Source organism: Nansenia antarctica (assembly GCF_963989245.1).
Source record: "Nansenia antarctica genome assembly, chromosome: 11".
NCBI lineage: Eukaryota > Metazoa > Chordata > Actinopteri > Argentiniformes > Microstomatidae > Nansenia > Nansenia antarctica.
The window spans coordinates 13,030,180-13,045,740 of record NC_137681.1 but is presented as its reverse complement, the minus strand read 5'-3'; the positions used below and the strand labels follow the sequence as shown (position 1 = coordinate 13,045,740).

Here is a 15,561-nt window from a genome sequence, read left to right as displayed (position 1 = left end):
TCTTAGCCCCGCCCCAGCCGACAGACAGACAGCTCGGATACAGTGTTTCATTATTTCCAAGTGGCCCCAAATAGCCTACATTTTACATTTTTTATTACATTTTTGGCATTTTAGCAAATGCCTTTATCCAAAGCGACTTACAACAAACACATTTGTCTAAGTAAGGGAATCATCTATCCATCAGTCATCATATGAAAAAGTAATCTTATGGCCATTGGCAGTTACAATGAAAGAAGGAATAACTATTTTTCCCATTCGTCCACACCTACCTCTACACGCCTTCAATCAAGAAAAACACTGGTTTCATGTGTGAGGTAACATTAGATTATATGGTTTAAATTGCTGTTATGTTATGCGTAGGGTGTTGGACCTCTGTATCAAATGTATTTAAATTATTTCTATGGGGAGGGAATGTGTGTCCATCTCAAGAGTGACATCATAGAAATCAAACAGGGCTAAACACAGCACATGATCACATCTTCAAACACGTCATACCCCAGGGAGTCAGTTCCTTCCTGACAATCCCAACCCAGTCACACCTCGACCTAGTGGTGACTTCAGTGCGTACGACGTGTGTGTGACTCACACAAGCTCACAGGTATTACCCACTGGTCACTGCTGGTCACTGGTCCCGACAGTTCAGGGGTTCTATTGTACTGCGGAGGAGGATGGGCTATGGTTCCCGTAAAGGAAGCAGACCCTCTGTGTGTCCATCCGGTCATTCTTGGAAGCTTATGGGCTTGGAGCCGTGATCTTTTTAGTGATTTTGGTGTGTAGTTGTATGGCGTTCTCTTGTGGATGACCAGAGTGAAGTGGGTGATAAGGTGGGGACAACAGAGTGGACGGGAGACAGCATAAAGAGTTCTGTGAACTCGCAGGGACATTCCTTGAATCATGCTGTGTGGAATACTTCAGAATCCCTCCCTCTTTCTTGGATTGCGCAACAATGATGGGAAATGGACCTCAACTCACCACACCCATCACATCATTTCCATGTTTAAATCGCCCCTCTGTAAAGAATTACACAGGCCCAACGCCAGAACTAAGGAGGGTGGTGCTAGCGGTAGGAAGGCCGAGGGCGGGGGGGGGGTCTAGTGGTAGGCCGGTGGTGGCTATGGGCACCTGGAATATATATAGTATATGATATACACATATGCATACTGCAGTATCACACAGATCATTATACACAGTGAATACACACACACACACACATACACACACACACACACACACACACTGTGTGTTGATCATTAAGATGCAACTCTGTTGTCTTAAATCACACTTATGTCAACCACTTCCTAGAATAGAAAATGAATGAACATATAACGATTCCTCAGCTGTTTTGAGTGTTGATGGTTGTAGCTAATTTGCAGTAAGCTCATTAGCAGTAAAGTCCTCTTCATATGTCTTTGGAAACCTTCCCTAGCAGTGTGGACTTAATGCATTATTATCAAGAAACTTGAGGGAAAATCCAGGAATTGTGACACAGTTCAGAATATAACACAGGGAGAAGCTGTATAAAGACAAACGACATAAACGACAGGGTAGGTTGCTATCGTGAGACCGATATGTCCTTTATTTGACACTAAATAAAAAATAAAAGTCACCCTTGACAATCGTTTACTCCCCCTCTTCTTCCTCCACTCACACTGTGACACATCTGTTTTATCTCACCAGACAACAGAGCCTGCCTCCAACACTGGGAGAAAACACTGGTTCTAACGATACTCTGAGGACCACACATCAGCGGAGAAGAACGATGCACACACACACACACGCACACACACACACACACACACACACAGTTATATTCAAACCATCTCTTATTCTCCCTCTTGGATCCTTTTTTAGAGACTAGACCCTGTCACACAGTAACAGACACACACCCACGCACGCTAGCATACACACACACTTACAGTACACACACACACACACACACACACACACACACACACACACACACAGAATGTGGGGCGTTTGTAAGGGAAAAGGGGGCCTCCAGTTTGGGGTATGATTTCCTGTGTTGAGAGCAGATGTCCGGTCCAGTACAGGAAAGCACTCTATTTCCCTAGTTTCACTCCCCTTTAAAAATGTCTATGGGTTGGTAAAGAAAATCACTTTCAATCAGACACAATGACTGCTTATTCCTTAAAAACAATAAAACACAATGAAAAGATTTCAATATTTTCATCGTTGGTACTGTTTGTAGAATATACTGTATGCATCTCATCAGGATCCCTGTCCTTTCCGAAAGTCATCAGCCTATTTGCGGACATGTAACACCTTATCATCATCCCTTGCACACATCATCAGCCCAGCCCTCAAAACTAAATATGGTGTGTGCTCTGTCCCCAGACAGTCCCAAGCTAAAAGAGCATTCACATGGAGGCACTCCATATTGCTCTGGAGGCAGGTCCCTGGGGGCAGCAAATGTGACACGTTCTAATGCTTTGGTCCTCATATCGGGATCCGATGTAATGATCTGACTTTTCTTTCTGAAAACTATGAATACATTTCTGCGTTGTTGAAAATCAATGACGCATCGCTAGTCGACTAACACAGCTTGTTTTGTGAACCTGCTAACAATGTAAAGTAGTGTTATAGTTAACTAGGTAGCAGTGGGGATTACTCGCCGAATCCATTGCGTTGCAGTATTTTGGCTTGACTAGCGAGTTTGTGTTTTGATTCTCAACAACGTTGAAACGTAGTTCCGTGTTTCAAAAGAAAAGTCTGAACCTTTTGATTGGTTGCCGATATGAGGACCAAAGCACTAGAACGTGTCACATATGTCTGGCAGATTAAGGCATCAGTCCTGGGGTGTGGTGGTGGGGAGGTGGTCGAGTCTTGGCCTGTGCTGCGCATATTTGATAATATTCCATCCACTTCACTCCCTGGGTGCCGAGAGCAGCGACACTAACAAGTGGGTCTCTGCTGTCTCTCTCTATGCAGCCACACGTCTCTCCCCCATCGGTGTGCATATAGCATACACTAATTCTCTTCCAAGAGGACTCTTTTTTTCTAGGCCATCAATATTTAAGTTATTTTTTTTTTATGCAACAAATCTTTCTCTTTTACTGTGATTACCTTTGAAGAGGCTGTGGAGCTGGACCAAATCTGTCCTCCATATTGCATCTACTTTGATGATCCTCTGTATCCTCTTATATTCTATAGAGGAAATGACACACAGGCTGTTTTTCTTCAGCATCAAGCTCTTGGATGTGCAGGGTAACACGTTTTGTGACCCATAAGGCAATAATGGGGTACTTTGTGAGAAGAGCCAACTGGTCTTCTGTCTCCTGTCATGCAATTGGTTGTCCTATGGACTTCCCCTGTGCTACATGCTCATAGCAGCTGATGTTGTTACTGTAAGAATTGTTCATTGACAAATACAGTACAACAAACTGAAACCAGCAGGCCTGTAGAATGTAGAAAATGTCTAACTCGAGGATCCCATGATGACTCAGACACAGCAGGGATGAGCTGTCTTGTTTCCTATCATAGATCAGCTATCCACCCATATCACGAACAAATCTGGGGCTTTTCTTATCACACTTTATGTGGTAGAAACAGCTTGTGCACATACGCACGCACGCACACACACACACACACACACACACACACACACACACGCTGTGACTGTAACAAGCTTCCTTTCTCACAGAGGGTGGGAGAGGGTGAAGCGGTCAGTGGAGGGAGTGGGATGTGGGAGACAGAGAGCTGGCGGAAAAAACGAAATGTGGGGGGACATCCTTCCTGCTGAGAATGATTCTGAATGAAATTGGTGACCTTAGATTTGTGATACAGCCAGGCTGGACACCTCCCATCCATCCATTTCCAAATACATGTGATTCAAAACTTAAAACAGCACTTTACTATAAAGAAAGGTCTTCCATTCAAACCAATGGCTTAGCTATTGTAATGCCCATACTGTATTAGGAGTTTCATAAGAGGAGATATTGCAAGTAAGCCTCTCGGCAAGAGCCTCTGGCGATTTATTATTTATTAAGAGATTACACATACCCAGCAAACAGCCCAGCACCAGGTTTCCCACTATCAGACTCCGAGCAGAATATGATGCAGTCTATTACTGTAATGTCATTATGAACCAGGCAAGATGATACCTGGAGGGGGCTTGTGAGGGGGAACATAGACATGGGAGAAGATAATTACAAAGACAACATTTCCGGTAAGGATTTGTTGTGCTTGTAGTGTTTTTGATAAGTGTTGTTGATACAGCTGTAGCTACAGATTTTGCAGAAGCAGTGAGGGAATAGAGAAAGCCTTTATGCGTGTGTGTGTGTGTGTGTGTGTGTGTGTGTGTGTGTGTGTGTGTGTGTGTGTGTGTGTGTGTGTGTGTGTGTGTAGCTTGGCTGGTGGGTGGCATCATTCGTGGAAAGGATCTCATGGCCAGACCAATATTATTCTTTGGTGAAGCTGTTAATTAAAACATGCTGTTTATTTAGCTCATGTACTACTGACTAAATCACACATGCTTACATAGATTTCTCTGAAAACCCATCATATGTTCCATATGATTGGAGCTATCTACAGCAACAGAAACTAATGCATCATGTTTCACTGAAGCAACATGTATTGATCTTGAGCAAAGTAGAGAATAAGAGGAACTAGCAATACAAAGCTCAGCGTTTGGGCGTGTTTACAACAGCTCAGCTTTAAATCACTTACAGGAAATGCAAAACATGTCCTCCATCAAAAAACCCTGAAAAACACCATAGCAACTGTACCCTTTTGTTTAATGGGATATCAAAATAATCTTCCTGGTTCCAGCCAACACTCAAATAATTCATTTTCGCACATCCATCAGAATGATGTATGGTCCTGACAATTACTAAACATGTGCACACATTTACATGCTGATCCCCTGCAGTCAATCAGTCGATTCAACTGTTATGCAAATGCCCTCAGCCTTATGATGGGGGGGGTCATAAAGTCATGATTGAGAGAAGTAATGTGAAACATAATGACCCAGTGAATAAATACTCCAATCCTGAGCCAGGAGAGAAAGAGAGCTTTCCCCACCTCATTGAGATCGTTGAGATCATCACTAGTGTGTGCCTACCATGTATTCAATAGCCCTAACTATTAAAAGATTATAAACATTTGGGATATCTCTACTACATGCTTTCCCTCCAGTCTCTTCTCCCTGGTTTCCTGCACAATTGAAGGTTACGTAAATTCCCTAAATCTCCACAAACTCCATGGAAACAGCCAGGGGTTCTCCCCAGCATTTTCCCTGTTGCAACAAGGCTCCACACTCTCCACTCTGAGGCATACGTGTATTTCTTCTGCCCTAAGGTTTTTGTTCATCCTGCATTAATCTCCTTCCTCTGCATTTACCCCCATTTAATAGTTGTTCTTTATCCTATTAATGTGTCATCCCCTAGAAAACATAATCCTCTTTCTTTATTATGAGTCTGTCTGTTACTGTGTGTGTGTGTGTGTGTGTGTGTGTGTGTGTGTGTGTGTGTGTGTGTGTGTGTGTGTGTGTGTGTGTGTGTGTGTGTGTGTGTGTGTGTCTGTTACTGTGTCTGAGTCTAGTCTCTAAAAAAGGATCCAAGGGAGGAGAACAAGAGATGGTTTGAATATAACTGTGTGTGTGTGTGTGTGTGTGTGTGTGTGTGTGTGTGTGTGTGTGTGTGTGTGTGTGTGAGAGAGCATGTGTGTGTGTGTGTGTGTGTGTGTGTGTGTGTGTGAGTGTGTGTTTGTGTGTGTGTGTGTGTGTGTGTGTGTGTGTGTGTCGGGGGCATAAGTATTGTCCCACTGGGGATATACATCCAGTATTGACTACTTGTATCCAATGTATAATCAACTAATAAGGGAATATTGCCCTCTAGTGTTTATAAATTATGCATTGTTTTGGAATAAAAGCATTTATGATTGGATAACATTTAGTAAATCCACAGTTTTACATGTGTGTGCTTTACCATATAAATGCAACTGGACACTATCCCCATTGTTTTTTTTTGCTGACGTGGGATGACTTATCTTGGAGAAAAAGACCTAATCCCAAATTCTCATTTATGACCACTAGGTGGCAGTGCATGACAGCCCATTGAAAATCCCTATCCAAGCGGATATGACTCGCATGGAACAGGGCGCTACAGCTTCCGTTGTCTGAGGGCGTTTTTTCAAGCTTAGTATTCAGAGATTTTTTGGGGTGGTGGCTGCTGCTTGTTTAACAAGTTTGGAATTCCACCAAGTTATTGTTGAGGAAACAGTTTGGAAGAGATTTGTTCCAATTTACAATCTTTTTTTTTTACACTTTGGTCCTCCATTCGAGGCTTCAAAACCTTGTTCTAACCCTTTGGGAAAACAAGTTCACGCAACAAAAGAGTGGTTTATCACCGCTAACCGAGAACTAGCTACATTCTTAGCTGGCTCGCTAGCTCCCGGGAGGCTTCCGATGCAGGCCATCAAGTGTGTGGTAGTGGGGGACGGGTAAGTGAAACTTAACATTTTTTATCCGAAACTAAAGAAGCTGCCAGTTTAATAGTTTAATCTCTCTGCTCGGAATGACCATCGATACTATTAAGAAGATGGACTTTGCTCTGGCTAACGTTACCAGTTAGCTCGCTGCTAGCAATCATGACAACTGTTGTTGTCCAAAGCTCGCTGGTGAACTCGCTGTGGCTTAGCTAAAGTTAGCTAGCTATTTTTCCGCATTATCAACGACGCAATTCCTTAGTTAATTTGTCACTAAAATAACGTTAGTTCATTATGATCACAGCATAGTAAAATATCGCTTTGTATTTTCATTTAGAATTATTTAGCTGTTCATAATGTTTTGTCTTGGTATGTTTGGCTCGCCCGAGAAAATCCATGTAATCAGATCAGTGAGAGAATCTCCTTTCTGTGGAGAGACGAGTTAGTCAACTTTGCTCAGCTGGTGGCCGTGTGTGTGTGTGTGCATACTCAGCAGTCTTATAAGGAAATGTACTTGTGCTTCAGCCATCACCAACTTGATTTCATGACGGTCATTGTTTGTCCGAGGTTGTTTAATTATAGGCATGTTTAATACAATGACCGGGGTGTCTATAATGTGCCATGCTCCCTCAATGCTGGTACCATGTTCCTATTGACGAGAGAACCCCCAGCGTTTGGACATGACAAAGCTCTCCTAGTTAATAGAAGGCAGACATGGTTGTGGTTTGCTCAAGTCAGCTATTGATTGTTGACATGAACCTCCAGAACTGTTACGGTTAGATACGCCTACGTTTTCAGATTTTATTTTACAGCTTTGGATATGAAATAAGATTGCAGCCAGTTATTTCCTTCCAGACTTAAATTCCTTCATTCAATTTTGACACGGATCATTTTAAAGTGAATCAATGTTGGCTCTATATCCTCTCATTCCTTTCCTCTCTCTCCCCCCTACAGGGCTGTGGGTAAAACATGTCTGCTCATCAGCTACACCACCAACGCGTTCCCCGGGGAGTACATCCCTACAGTGTAAGCACACACACACACACACACACACACACACACACACACACACACACACACACACACACACACACACACACACACACACACATGTCCACCCACCCACCTCCACAGCTATCTTTTGGACTGACATGGGGAGTCAACAGAGAAATACCAGGGATTAGCTGGTAGACTGATGGAATGCTAAGATCCACTACTGTGTTTGAGTGACGTGGTTTGTCCAGATGGTGACCTCAAATCAGGAACACAATTCCTTCCTTTCATGTCTTGTCATTGAAATATATAGCTAGCCATCATTTTCTGGTGTTGTGCTGATTGCATCATTCATAGAAAGTAATTGTGATGCATATATACCCTCTGCAGGTTCGACAACTACTCCGCCAATGTTATGGTGGATGGGAAACCAGTGAACCTGGGCCTATGGGATACAGCAGGACAGGAGGACTACGACAGACTCAGACCACTGTCTTACCCACAGACGGTAAACACACACAGCTGAAATCCTCCTAAAAAGTAGTTTTGTTCCAGCATCCACAATCACCTATAAACTGATTAGTCATGGTATGCATTGTCGTCTGCCAAACAGTTAGGTCCTATAAAGCTACTAACATTATACCAGTTCTTCTCCACTGCTTTAGGAAAAGGCTTATTGTGGTGGTGTTTTTTTTTTTACCAACCATTGGGTCTGTAGTATTTCCAGGCTAGACTGTTGTAATGCTTCAGTGTGTATGTAAGGGGAAGCGGGTACAGACTTCTGGCCACAGTACCTACAAAGTCTAGAGGAGACTGCAGGGGGAAGTGAAAGGCTGTTCTGTCTGCCCCCTTTGTCTCTGTCACAGGGCTCCGTAGCTCCCCTCAGTTAATGGTAGAGAAGTGAGAGTGGTCAGTGTTCTGGCCAACATTGTCCTCTATATTAAATCAACTCTGTTGTCTGTGTCATTTGTAGTTTGTCGATACTGGTGCTGATTGCAATAAATGCCTTTACTGCAGTACATTACGCCTTACATCGTTTAGTGGAAAATGTAGTTTAGTATCCTAACATTTTTCTTAAAAAGTCTTAACAATTGAAGTCATGTTTTTTTGTTTGCCCTGTAGGATGTATTCCTGATCTGCTTCTCTCTTGTGAGTCCTGCCTCCTTTGAAAACGTCCGTGCCAAGGTGAGCAATATACTAGTCTGCTCTTTTGTGTTCAATATTGAGCAACTTTAGAAAATCTGCCTATTACACATCATACAACCATGTCTTAAAATATTTGCTTCCTGAAGTGGACAGCTGTCAATTCTAATTGGGGTAAAAATAGGCCTTCAAGCAGAGTTTAAAGATGTCAACAGGGATGTGATTGGATATCAAAGTTTGCAATCATCTTGATTGCTGATAGATAGGCCTCCAGTCATATCCTGATTCTATCCCAGGGTTGTCCCCAAAGAGCCACACTGTGTACTTTGCGGTGCCACTATGTAATAATTTCAAGGCAAATAAACCAATATTTTTAGTAATGACACAGTAACTACAGTACAATAACTACAGTACATGTTTTTTTAATAAAAATGGTTGCATTTTGACATTAATAAAAAGTTGGGTTTGGACAATGCAATCCAGCGCCACGCTGTTAAAACATCCTGTGGAGAGCCCCATATCCTGACTGACCCATCCCTCAATGTCCTCACAGTGGTATCCAGAGGTCAGACACCACTGCCCCAACACTCCCATCATCCTGGTGGGGACCAAGCTGGATCTGAGAGACGACAAGGACACCATCGAGAAGCTGAAGGAGAAGAAACTCACCCCCATCACCTACCCCCAGGGCCTGGCTATGGCCAAAGAGATTGGTTAGTAGCAGCCATTACAATCTAATCATGAAAATGGTCCTTATTGTGAAAACTCATCAAGTTAAGATGTAAGAGTGTTTATGCTTATCAACGTAAACAGCCAACTGACTGAAATCACCATTGGTTTTGACGCTGTGCTCCACTGTTCTCTCCTTCAGGAGCGGTGAAGTACCTGGAGTGCTCAGCCTTGACACAGCGCGGCCTTAAGACAGTGTTTGACGAAGCCATCCGGGCGGTCCTGTGCCCCCCGCCCGTCAAGAAGAGGAAGAGGAAGTGCTCACTACTCTAAATACCATGTACATGAAGTAGGAAGTACATCGCTGCAGTCTGAGCTCACCTTTCAGGGGAGGGGGGGGGGGGAGGAGAAGAGAGGAAGAGGGTGGTGGAGTGTCTTAGGAGGAAGAGGGAGGATTCTACAAACGCATATGTATCCAGATATGTCATTTTTCTCTCTCGTATTGTAATTAGTAATACTTAAATATGATTGATTTTATGATACGATCCTAGAATTAACTATTGTCAGCTCTAGGAATAAGGGGGGTTGGATGCCCTAATTTTCCCCCCCAACACTAAGAAATTCCTGCTGCCTTCTTAAATTTTACTTTTTCTTTTGTCTTTCTCTTCTTTTTTTTCTTTTTTTAAGGAAATTATGTTTGGACAGTTTAATTGCTCTTTTCAATTTCAGTCTCTTTCCACTCTTCTCAAGAACCCATGTTGTTTGTTTGTTTACAGACTTCAATTGTCTAGAGTTGAAGTGTTGCCAAAATTCAGTCAACGGGCATCACTTTTTAGTCGCTCCATGTACACTAAATGTATTGATGATATTGTTCTTATTCCTGAGAGTTTTCTCCTGTACAATATAGGACCATCATTTGCAGTCTTTAAAATAATGGTTTCATTACTTCAAAGAAATTTAAATTAACTCTAAAAACTCATAACAAGTGTTGTAGTAGCAGCTGCTAAGTTCGGTGATCATACTATACTCTATAGCTGAAGTAAATTTAGATAAATCTTTGCTTGTCAAGGTGGATAATATCGCCTTCAAATAAATTCTCAAAACAACTGGGTTTTAAAGCTTATTAAGATCAATCTGAATATCTGTATGCCGTGCTCCCTGTGTTTGGAGAAAACAGTAGTTTTTCAGATCCTGCCTACAAGTGTGATCTGTAGAAGTAAACCTGAGCAGGTTGGTTTGACAACTGGTTATTTAGTGAGGAGTGGGAGGGGTTCTTTATCAACCTTATTAACAGATCCCATCATTGAATTAAACAACGGTTTCATGAATTGTAAGTGTTTCTGTACATAACATAAGATACATTGTACAAATATTGTCAGTAAGTGAGCTGTACTGTGTAGTCAGCTAGCCAGCTTTACACTCCAGATACCTATGTCATATTTTTGTTTTAAAAGCGTAATGTATATTAACTACCATTCCAACCACATATTTTGTTAGCAGTTGCCATCTTTTCAGTTTCTTACAAAGATCTTATTCCATTTTCCAGAATCTGGTGTTTCCGACTCAAAGGATAGTCACTTGTTTAACACCTAGCTGTGCCATTGACATCATGATGGTATGTACATGTCACGATGGTATGCACATGTTGCCGTATGATTGTCGTCATCACAGCTATTACTGTGACTCATTTCAACGATGTACAATGTATTGGCATTCGGTAGTGTTAACTGACCATGTTGTCTGTTATACAGCAGCTTCTTATTGCTGTATTTATGTGTTGCAGTAGTTCCGTGATAGGCTAATCCACCAGTGACTATTTTCCAAGTACAATTTTTATTTTGAAATGAGCAATGATCAAAATGTGCAGGACAGAGTCTGTTGTAACTAAAGCATTTAACAGTGTTTCAACAGCACAGAAAGAATACAAACTCAATTTTTTTCCTCTGGCTAAATGTGGTTTTATTTTGACATAATATAGTAGTAATCTGCAGAATTTTTAAAAAAGCAAATAAATTCATTTGAAATCTCTCAGCTGTTATTTCTTCCCCCCCCCCCCCTCTGAATTTATGTCAAGGTCAAGAGATAGTTGATTCTCCCGAGGTCCAAAATCTGACATCCAAAAAATGTTGCAAAAACTCAACATCCTAATAGTCTGGTCTTCGTCACTGTTTGCTCTTCCACTGGTCAAACACAAGCTTGGCCGACACAGCGTCTTGAATCCCCATCCCTGTTGTACATTGAAAGAGTTAATCAATTTCTAAAATGGTGCGCAGGACGTGAATAGAAGATAGAGTAAGAAACCTACCAAGAGATTTAAACACAGTTGTCTTCTCTCTATGGGCAGGCCTTGTTCCATTGATAACTTCTCCAAGCTCTGCAAATATGTTGGCCTGGAGACCAAAAAATTTATTATTTGGCATCACTAACCTAATATCAGTCTCTATAGGATGTCTGAAGTGTAGCCTACCCCTGATAGGATGAAATCTCTCTATGGGATGTCTGAAGTGTAGCCTACCCCTGATAGGATGAAATCTCTCTATGGGATGTCTGAAGTGTAGCCTACCCCTGATAGGATGAAATCTCTCTATGGGATGTCTGAAGTGTAGCCTACCCCTGATAGGATGACATCTCTCTATAGGATGTCTGAAGTGTAGCCTACCCCTGATAGGATGACATCTCTCTATGGGATGTCTGAAGTGTAGCCTACCCCTGATAGGATGACATCTCCGGACTCGGCTGCAGCTCCCTCTCTGCTGTCCACATACACCACTGCCTCTCTCATCAGATCGTCATCCAGCTCCCTCCAGTCTGGTCTACAGGCTCCAACAGCTGACACACACACAAATGCATAGCAGAGAGAACGCTAAACTGCTTCGCTTCTCAAATTACGGGTGGGTGGTTGTGTGGGGGGGTAGGTATACCAATGTGCCAGGAGCATTCTCACCTGCTACATGGGCACCTGGTTTGACCCACTGACCAAAGAGCACAGGACTACTGGAGCCAGTCACAGTGACGATGACATCAGCCCCGTGCACAGCCTTTTCTACCGACTCACACACACTAACACAACCCTGGACAGAGCGGGCAAACCCCTCTGCTGTCTCTCTCCTCCTACTCCACACACGGACCTTAGGGAGAGGTGTACACACACAGAGTGCAAAGTCTGTGTATTACCTATTGAGAAGGTTTGCATTCTCAGCAAATGTATTATTATTATTATTATTATTATTATTATTATTATTATTTGTGATTACAGAACCACTTATGCTGATAAGATGCTTCAATGATTAAGTTTTTTTTTTTTTTGTCTGACTTGCTCTGTGTGCAATACACTTAATGTACCTCTTTAAATGTGAATATCTCAGTGAAGACATTGTAGTGGCTGATGGCCTGATGGCCAGCACCCAGGATAGTCAACACCTCAGCCTGGGCTGGCATCAGCAGCTAGGCAGAAGGTTCCCAACATTTTTTTAAATGTAAAGGTTAGAAAAACACACGGTCATTGAATCACAATGCCGAGATGAGTAAAAGCTAATGGACAGTTGTCAGGGAATAATATGCATTGAAAGCTTTGGTCAGTTATTGTTTTTCACTGCATGGTGCATATTGGGGGATGGTCTTACTTGGGCAGAAATAGCAGACACAGCTGCTGTCCTTTTAGCTGTGATGACGTCCCCGTCTATAACCTGCAGATTTCCAAATGAGTAATGTTGGTAATTTTTGTTGCATCAGGAGTGGTTTGCCATAGTAATGATTTAAGGAAAACAATGACCGGGTCCCAAATTCTTAACAGGTGTCAAACTCTAAACTTCATACCATTTGCTGGCTGGAGTGTGAGGGTTAATGATTAATAAATGCATCCGTTTTTAGCTATCATACTCACAGCTTTGACATTTCCATACTCAGGATCAAACAGCAATACTGTAGCTTGAGTTGATGGCAAAGTTGAACCACTGTCCCTCTTGTAGAAGCACACCATCTTCGTGCATAGGATGCCCTCATGCGCCAAATATGCAGGCATCAACCCCAGAAACCTGTGCGAGACATATGAAAAGCATGGATCGTTGTGATCAAATCGTCCGATCAACTATATTAAATAAGTATTTGGTGCGGATGCGCATATATACCCGTTGTATTTCTGTAAGGGGACCACACTACGTAGAGGCTGGATCACTTCGGTGTCTCGTTGGGAGAATTTCCCAAGAGCTTCCTCCAGGCGTGGAATCAGGTCTTTGTAATGTAACAGTTCTTCAACCTCATCTTGGCGTAAGAGAACAGGCGGCTCCGCCATCGTCAAAGCGTCTCCCTGGCCTGCAGACTGCAGTGCGTTTTACGGTGCTAAAGTTCAACTATTTGAGGTATTACGTAATGTCAACTATGAAGACTCCAACTGAGTTGCATTCAAGACATAAAATTGCCCTGGTGGTGGCTTGCTCTGCAATTTATTAAATGTAATTAAATTAAAAACCAGAATGTTGCATATTTACAGTCATATATGTAGATAGATGGCATTTTCTTCTTACCTCGTCAAAACTGTTACATTTGTGGAATAGCAACAGTAGACATGAATGGGGACAATAATAAATACTTTCCCTTGCATGCATCCAAAAGTTGACATCTGGCACAGAAAACTCATGTGCTCTGTACCACTACGATCAGCAACACATATAGCCTATATATATATATTTTAGCTGACACTTTTATCCAAAGCGACTTAAATTACAGTGGCCGCATAAATTGTTTGTGTATATGGTTCAGCAACATCCAAAAGCATGCGTTTGCAACTGTATTGTCACATCTTAACATCTTGCATAAAACCAAAGGTAAAAGTTAACTGAATGATAAATTCTTCACTGACACCACTGTAACAATTAAGACAGGCCACACACTTAAAAATAAACAATAATATTGTTTTATTATTTTTTTAAAACATACCATATGGTATAGTACACAGAAATTAAAACATTGTTTCTTTGTATAACTTGATAATAAAAAAGTAAAATAGAACAACATGTACACTTAAATGTCTCCAACAGAGACATTTAAACTTATCCAACAGAGGTACACATCTCTTCTAAATACTGTTTATGGCAGAGAGCAGTGCAATCAGACCAACAGTCTCTCAATGGACATCTGCACACTCTGGATCTGAGGCTTGAGCTGGGATCCCTCCTTGATGGTGACAGAGGTGGCAATGACAGGGCGGGACACGCCACAGGCACGGCCCAGGGCCTGCTTGGAGCGCACAAACACATACGGGACGTTCTTGTCCTCACAGAGCAGCGGCAGGTGGAGGATGATCTCCAGGGGCTCAGCATCAGCAGCCATCACAATGAACTCAGAGATGCCTCTGTTCAGTGTCTTGGTGGCTGGAAGTGGAGAGAGAGTTGTGAGATGTGGGTTTCAAAGCATTTGATGTCCACAGAGCTGTGGTTGCCCCTGAGAGCTAGGCAGGCTTTTGTTCAAAGCAAACTTTGAGCAGGGGTCTTGGATGATTAGTTAAATATGTTTTTCAGTGCAGGGCTGCCTGAAATGGCACTCTGCAACTCTCCAGGTCGATGGCCACTGCCACACAAAGGCATGTGGTTGAGATCCGTGTCAAATTAGTTGAAATACACAAACCATTGACCTATTGTCAAGTTCTTACCTTCATTGGCTCCTTTTCTCAATTGTTTATAGTTGGCCGCTTGCTGCACAAGGTCCAGTATGGTCTTGGACAGTGTTGCGTCGGCCAGAGGGTAGGCCTTGGGATTCACTTCAGGTTCAGTCTGAGAATAAACACAAGCAGTTACATTTATTGCTATATCCACGACAGTTAAATCATATCAAGCAATCGATTACGCATTTAAAGATGTTAGGTAAGATGAACCAACTCTGGAGACTTCACAAGCAAATTACTGCGCGTGAAACAGAGACGACACAATGTCAATTGAAATTGGATTGATGCATCCATTATGTTAGCTAGTTATTTCACCAATAACATTAGCTAGCTAATAAATAACATATATGGCTACATAGCTGGTTTAGTTTAGTTTATTTTATTTATTTAGCACAGAGTTGTACAGAGTTCCACTCCACGTGGTTAATTGGCTAGTTAATTCACTCACCATACTTGCGCCCGTTTATTGCGTAATTTCTCCTCTCGGCGAATGCTTCACGGAGGACTGGTTGTATGCAACTACGTTTTAAAGAAACGCAAAATGTATTTGTTTTGTTATTTTAGCTAAATACACCCTTTAGAGATCCCACAAAGATTGGTAGCTAACTTCTCTGCGTCCGGCACATGTGTTCTCAAAACACTAGTACGCATGC

The 15,561-nt window shown here is 42.2% G+C and overlaps 3 protein-coding genes across 3 annotated transcripts; 1 reads left to right on the top strand and 2 right to left on the bottom strand.

Moving 5' to 3' along the window:
• Nucleotides 1–6,173: 6,173 nt before the first annotated feature.
• LOC308167587 (ras-related C3 botulinum toxin substrate 1) lies at nt 6,174–9,601 on the top strand. Its single transcript, XM_080542006.1, has 6 exons — nt 6,174–6,459; nt 7,399–7,470; nt 7,828–7,945; nt 8,560–8,622; nt 9,134–9,293; nt 9,452–9,601. Exons 1-6 carry the CDS (start codon nt 6,425–6,427, stop codon nt 9,580–9,582), a joined length of 579 nt encoding a protein of 192 aa, XP_080398132.1. The 5' UTR covers nt 6,174–6,424; the 3' UTR covers nt 9,583–9,601.
• A 1,735-nt stretch (nt 9,602–11,336) lies between these two features.
• Nucleotides 11,337–13,543, bottom strand: crym (crystallin, mu). Its single transcript, XM_080542005.1, has 8 exons — nt 13,377–13,543; nt 13,133–13,283; nt 12,873–12,935; nt 12,592–12,693; nt 12,194–12,377; nt 11,957–12,078; nt 11,555–11,639; nt 11,337–11,476 (listed from the first exon to the last, which is right to left on the bottom strand). Exons 1-8 carry the CDS (start codon nt 13,538–13,540, stop codon nt 11,412–11,414), a joined length of 936 nt encoding a protein of 311 aa, XP_080398131.1. The 5' UTR covers nt 13,541–13,543; the 3' UTR covers nt 11,337–11,411.
• Nucleotides 13,544–14,121: 578 nt separating this feature from the next.
• LOC308167105 (NHP2-like protein 1) lies at nt 14,122–15,536 on the bottom strand. The gene is made up of 3 exons (XM_080541477.1): nt 15,357–15,536; nt 14,897–15,017; nt 14,122–14,618 (listed from the first exon to the last, which is right to left on the bottom strand). Exons 1-3 carry the CDS (start codon nt 15,357–15,359, stop codon nt 14,356–14,358), a joined length of 387 nt encoding a protein of 128 aa, XP_080397603.1. The 5' UTR covers nt 15,360–15,536; the 3' UTR covers nt 14,122–14,355.
• Nucleotides 15,537–15,561: the final 25 nt, after the last annotated feature.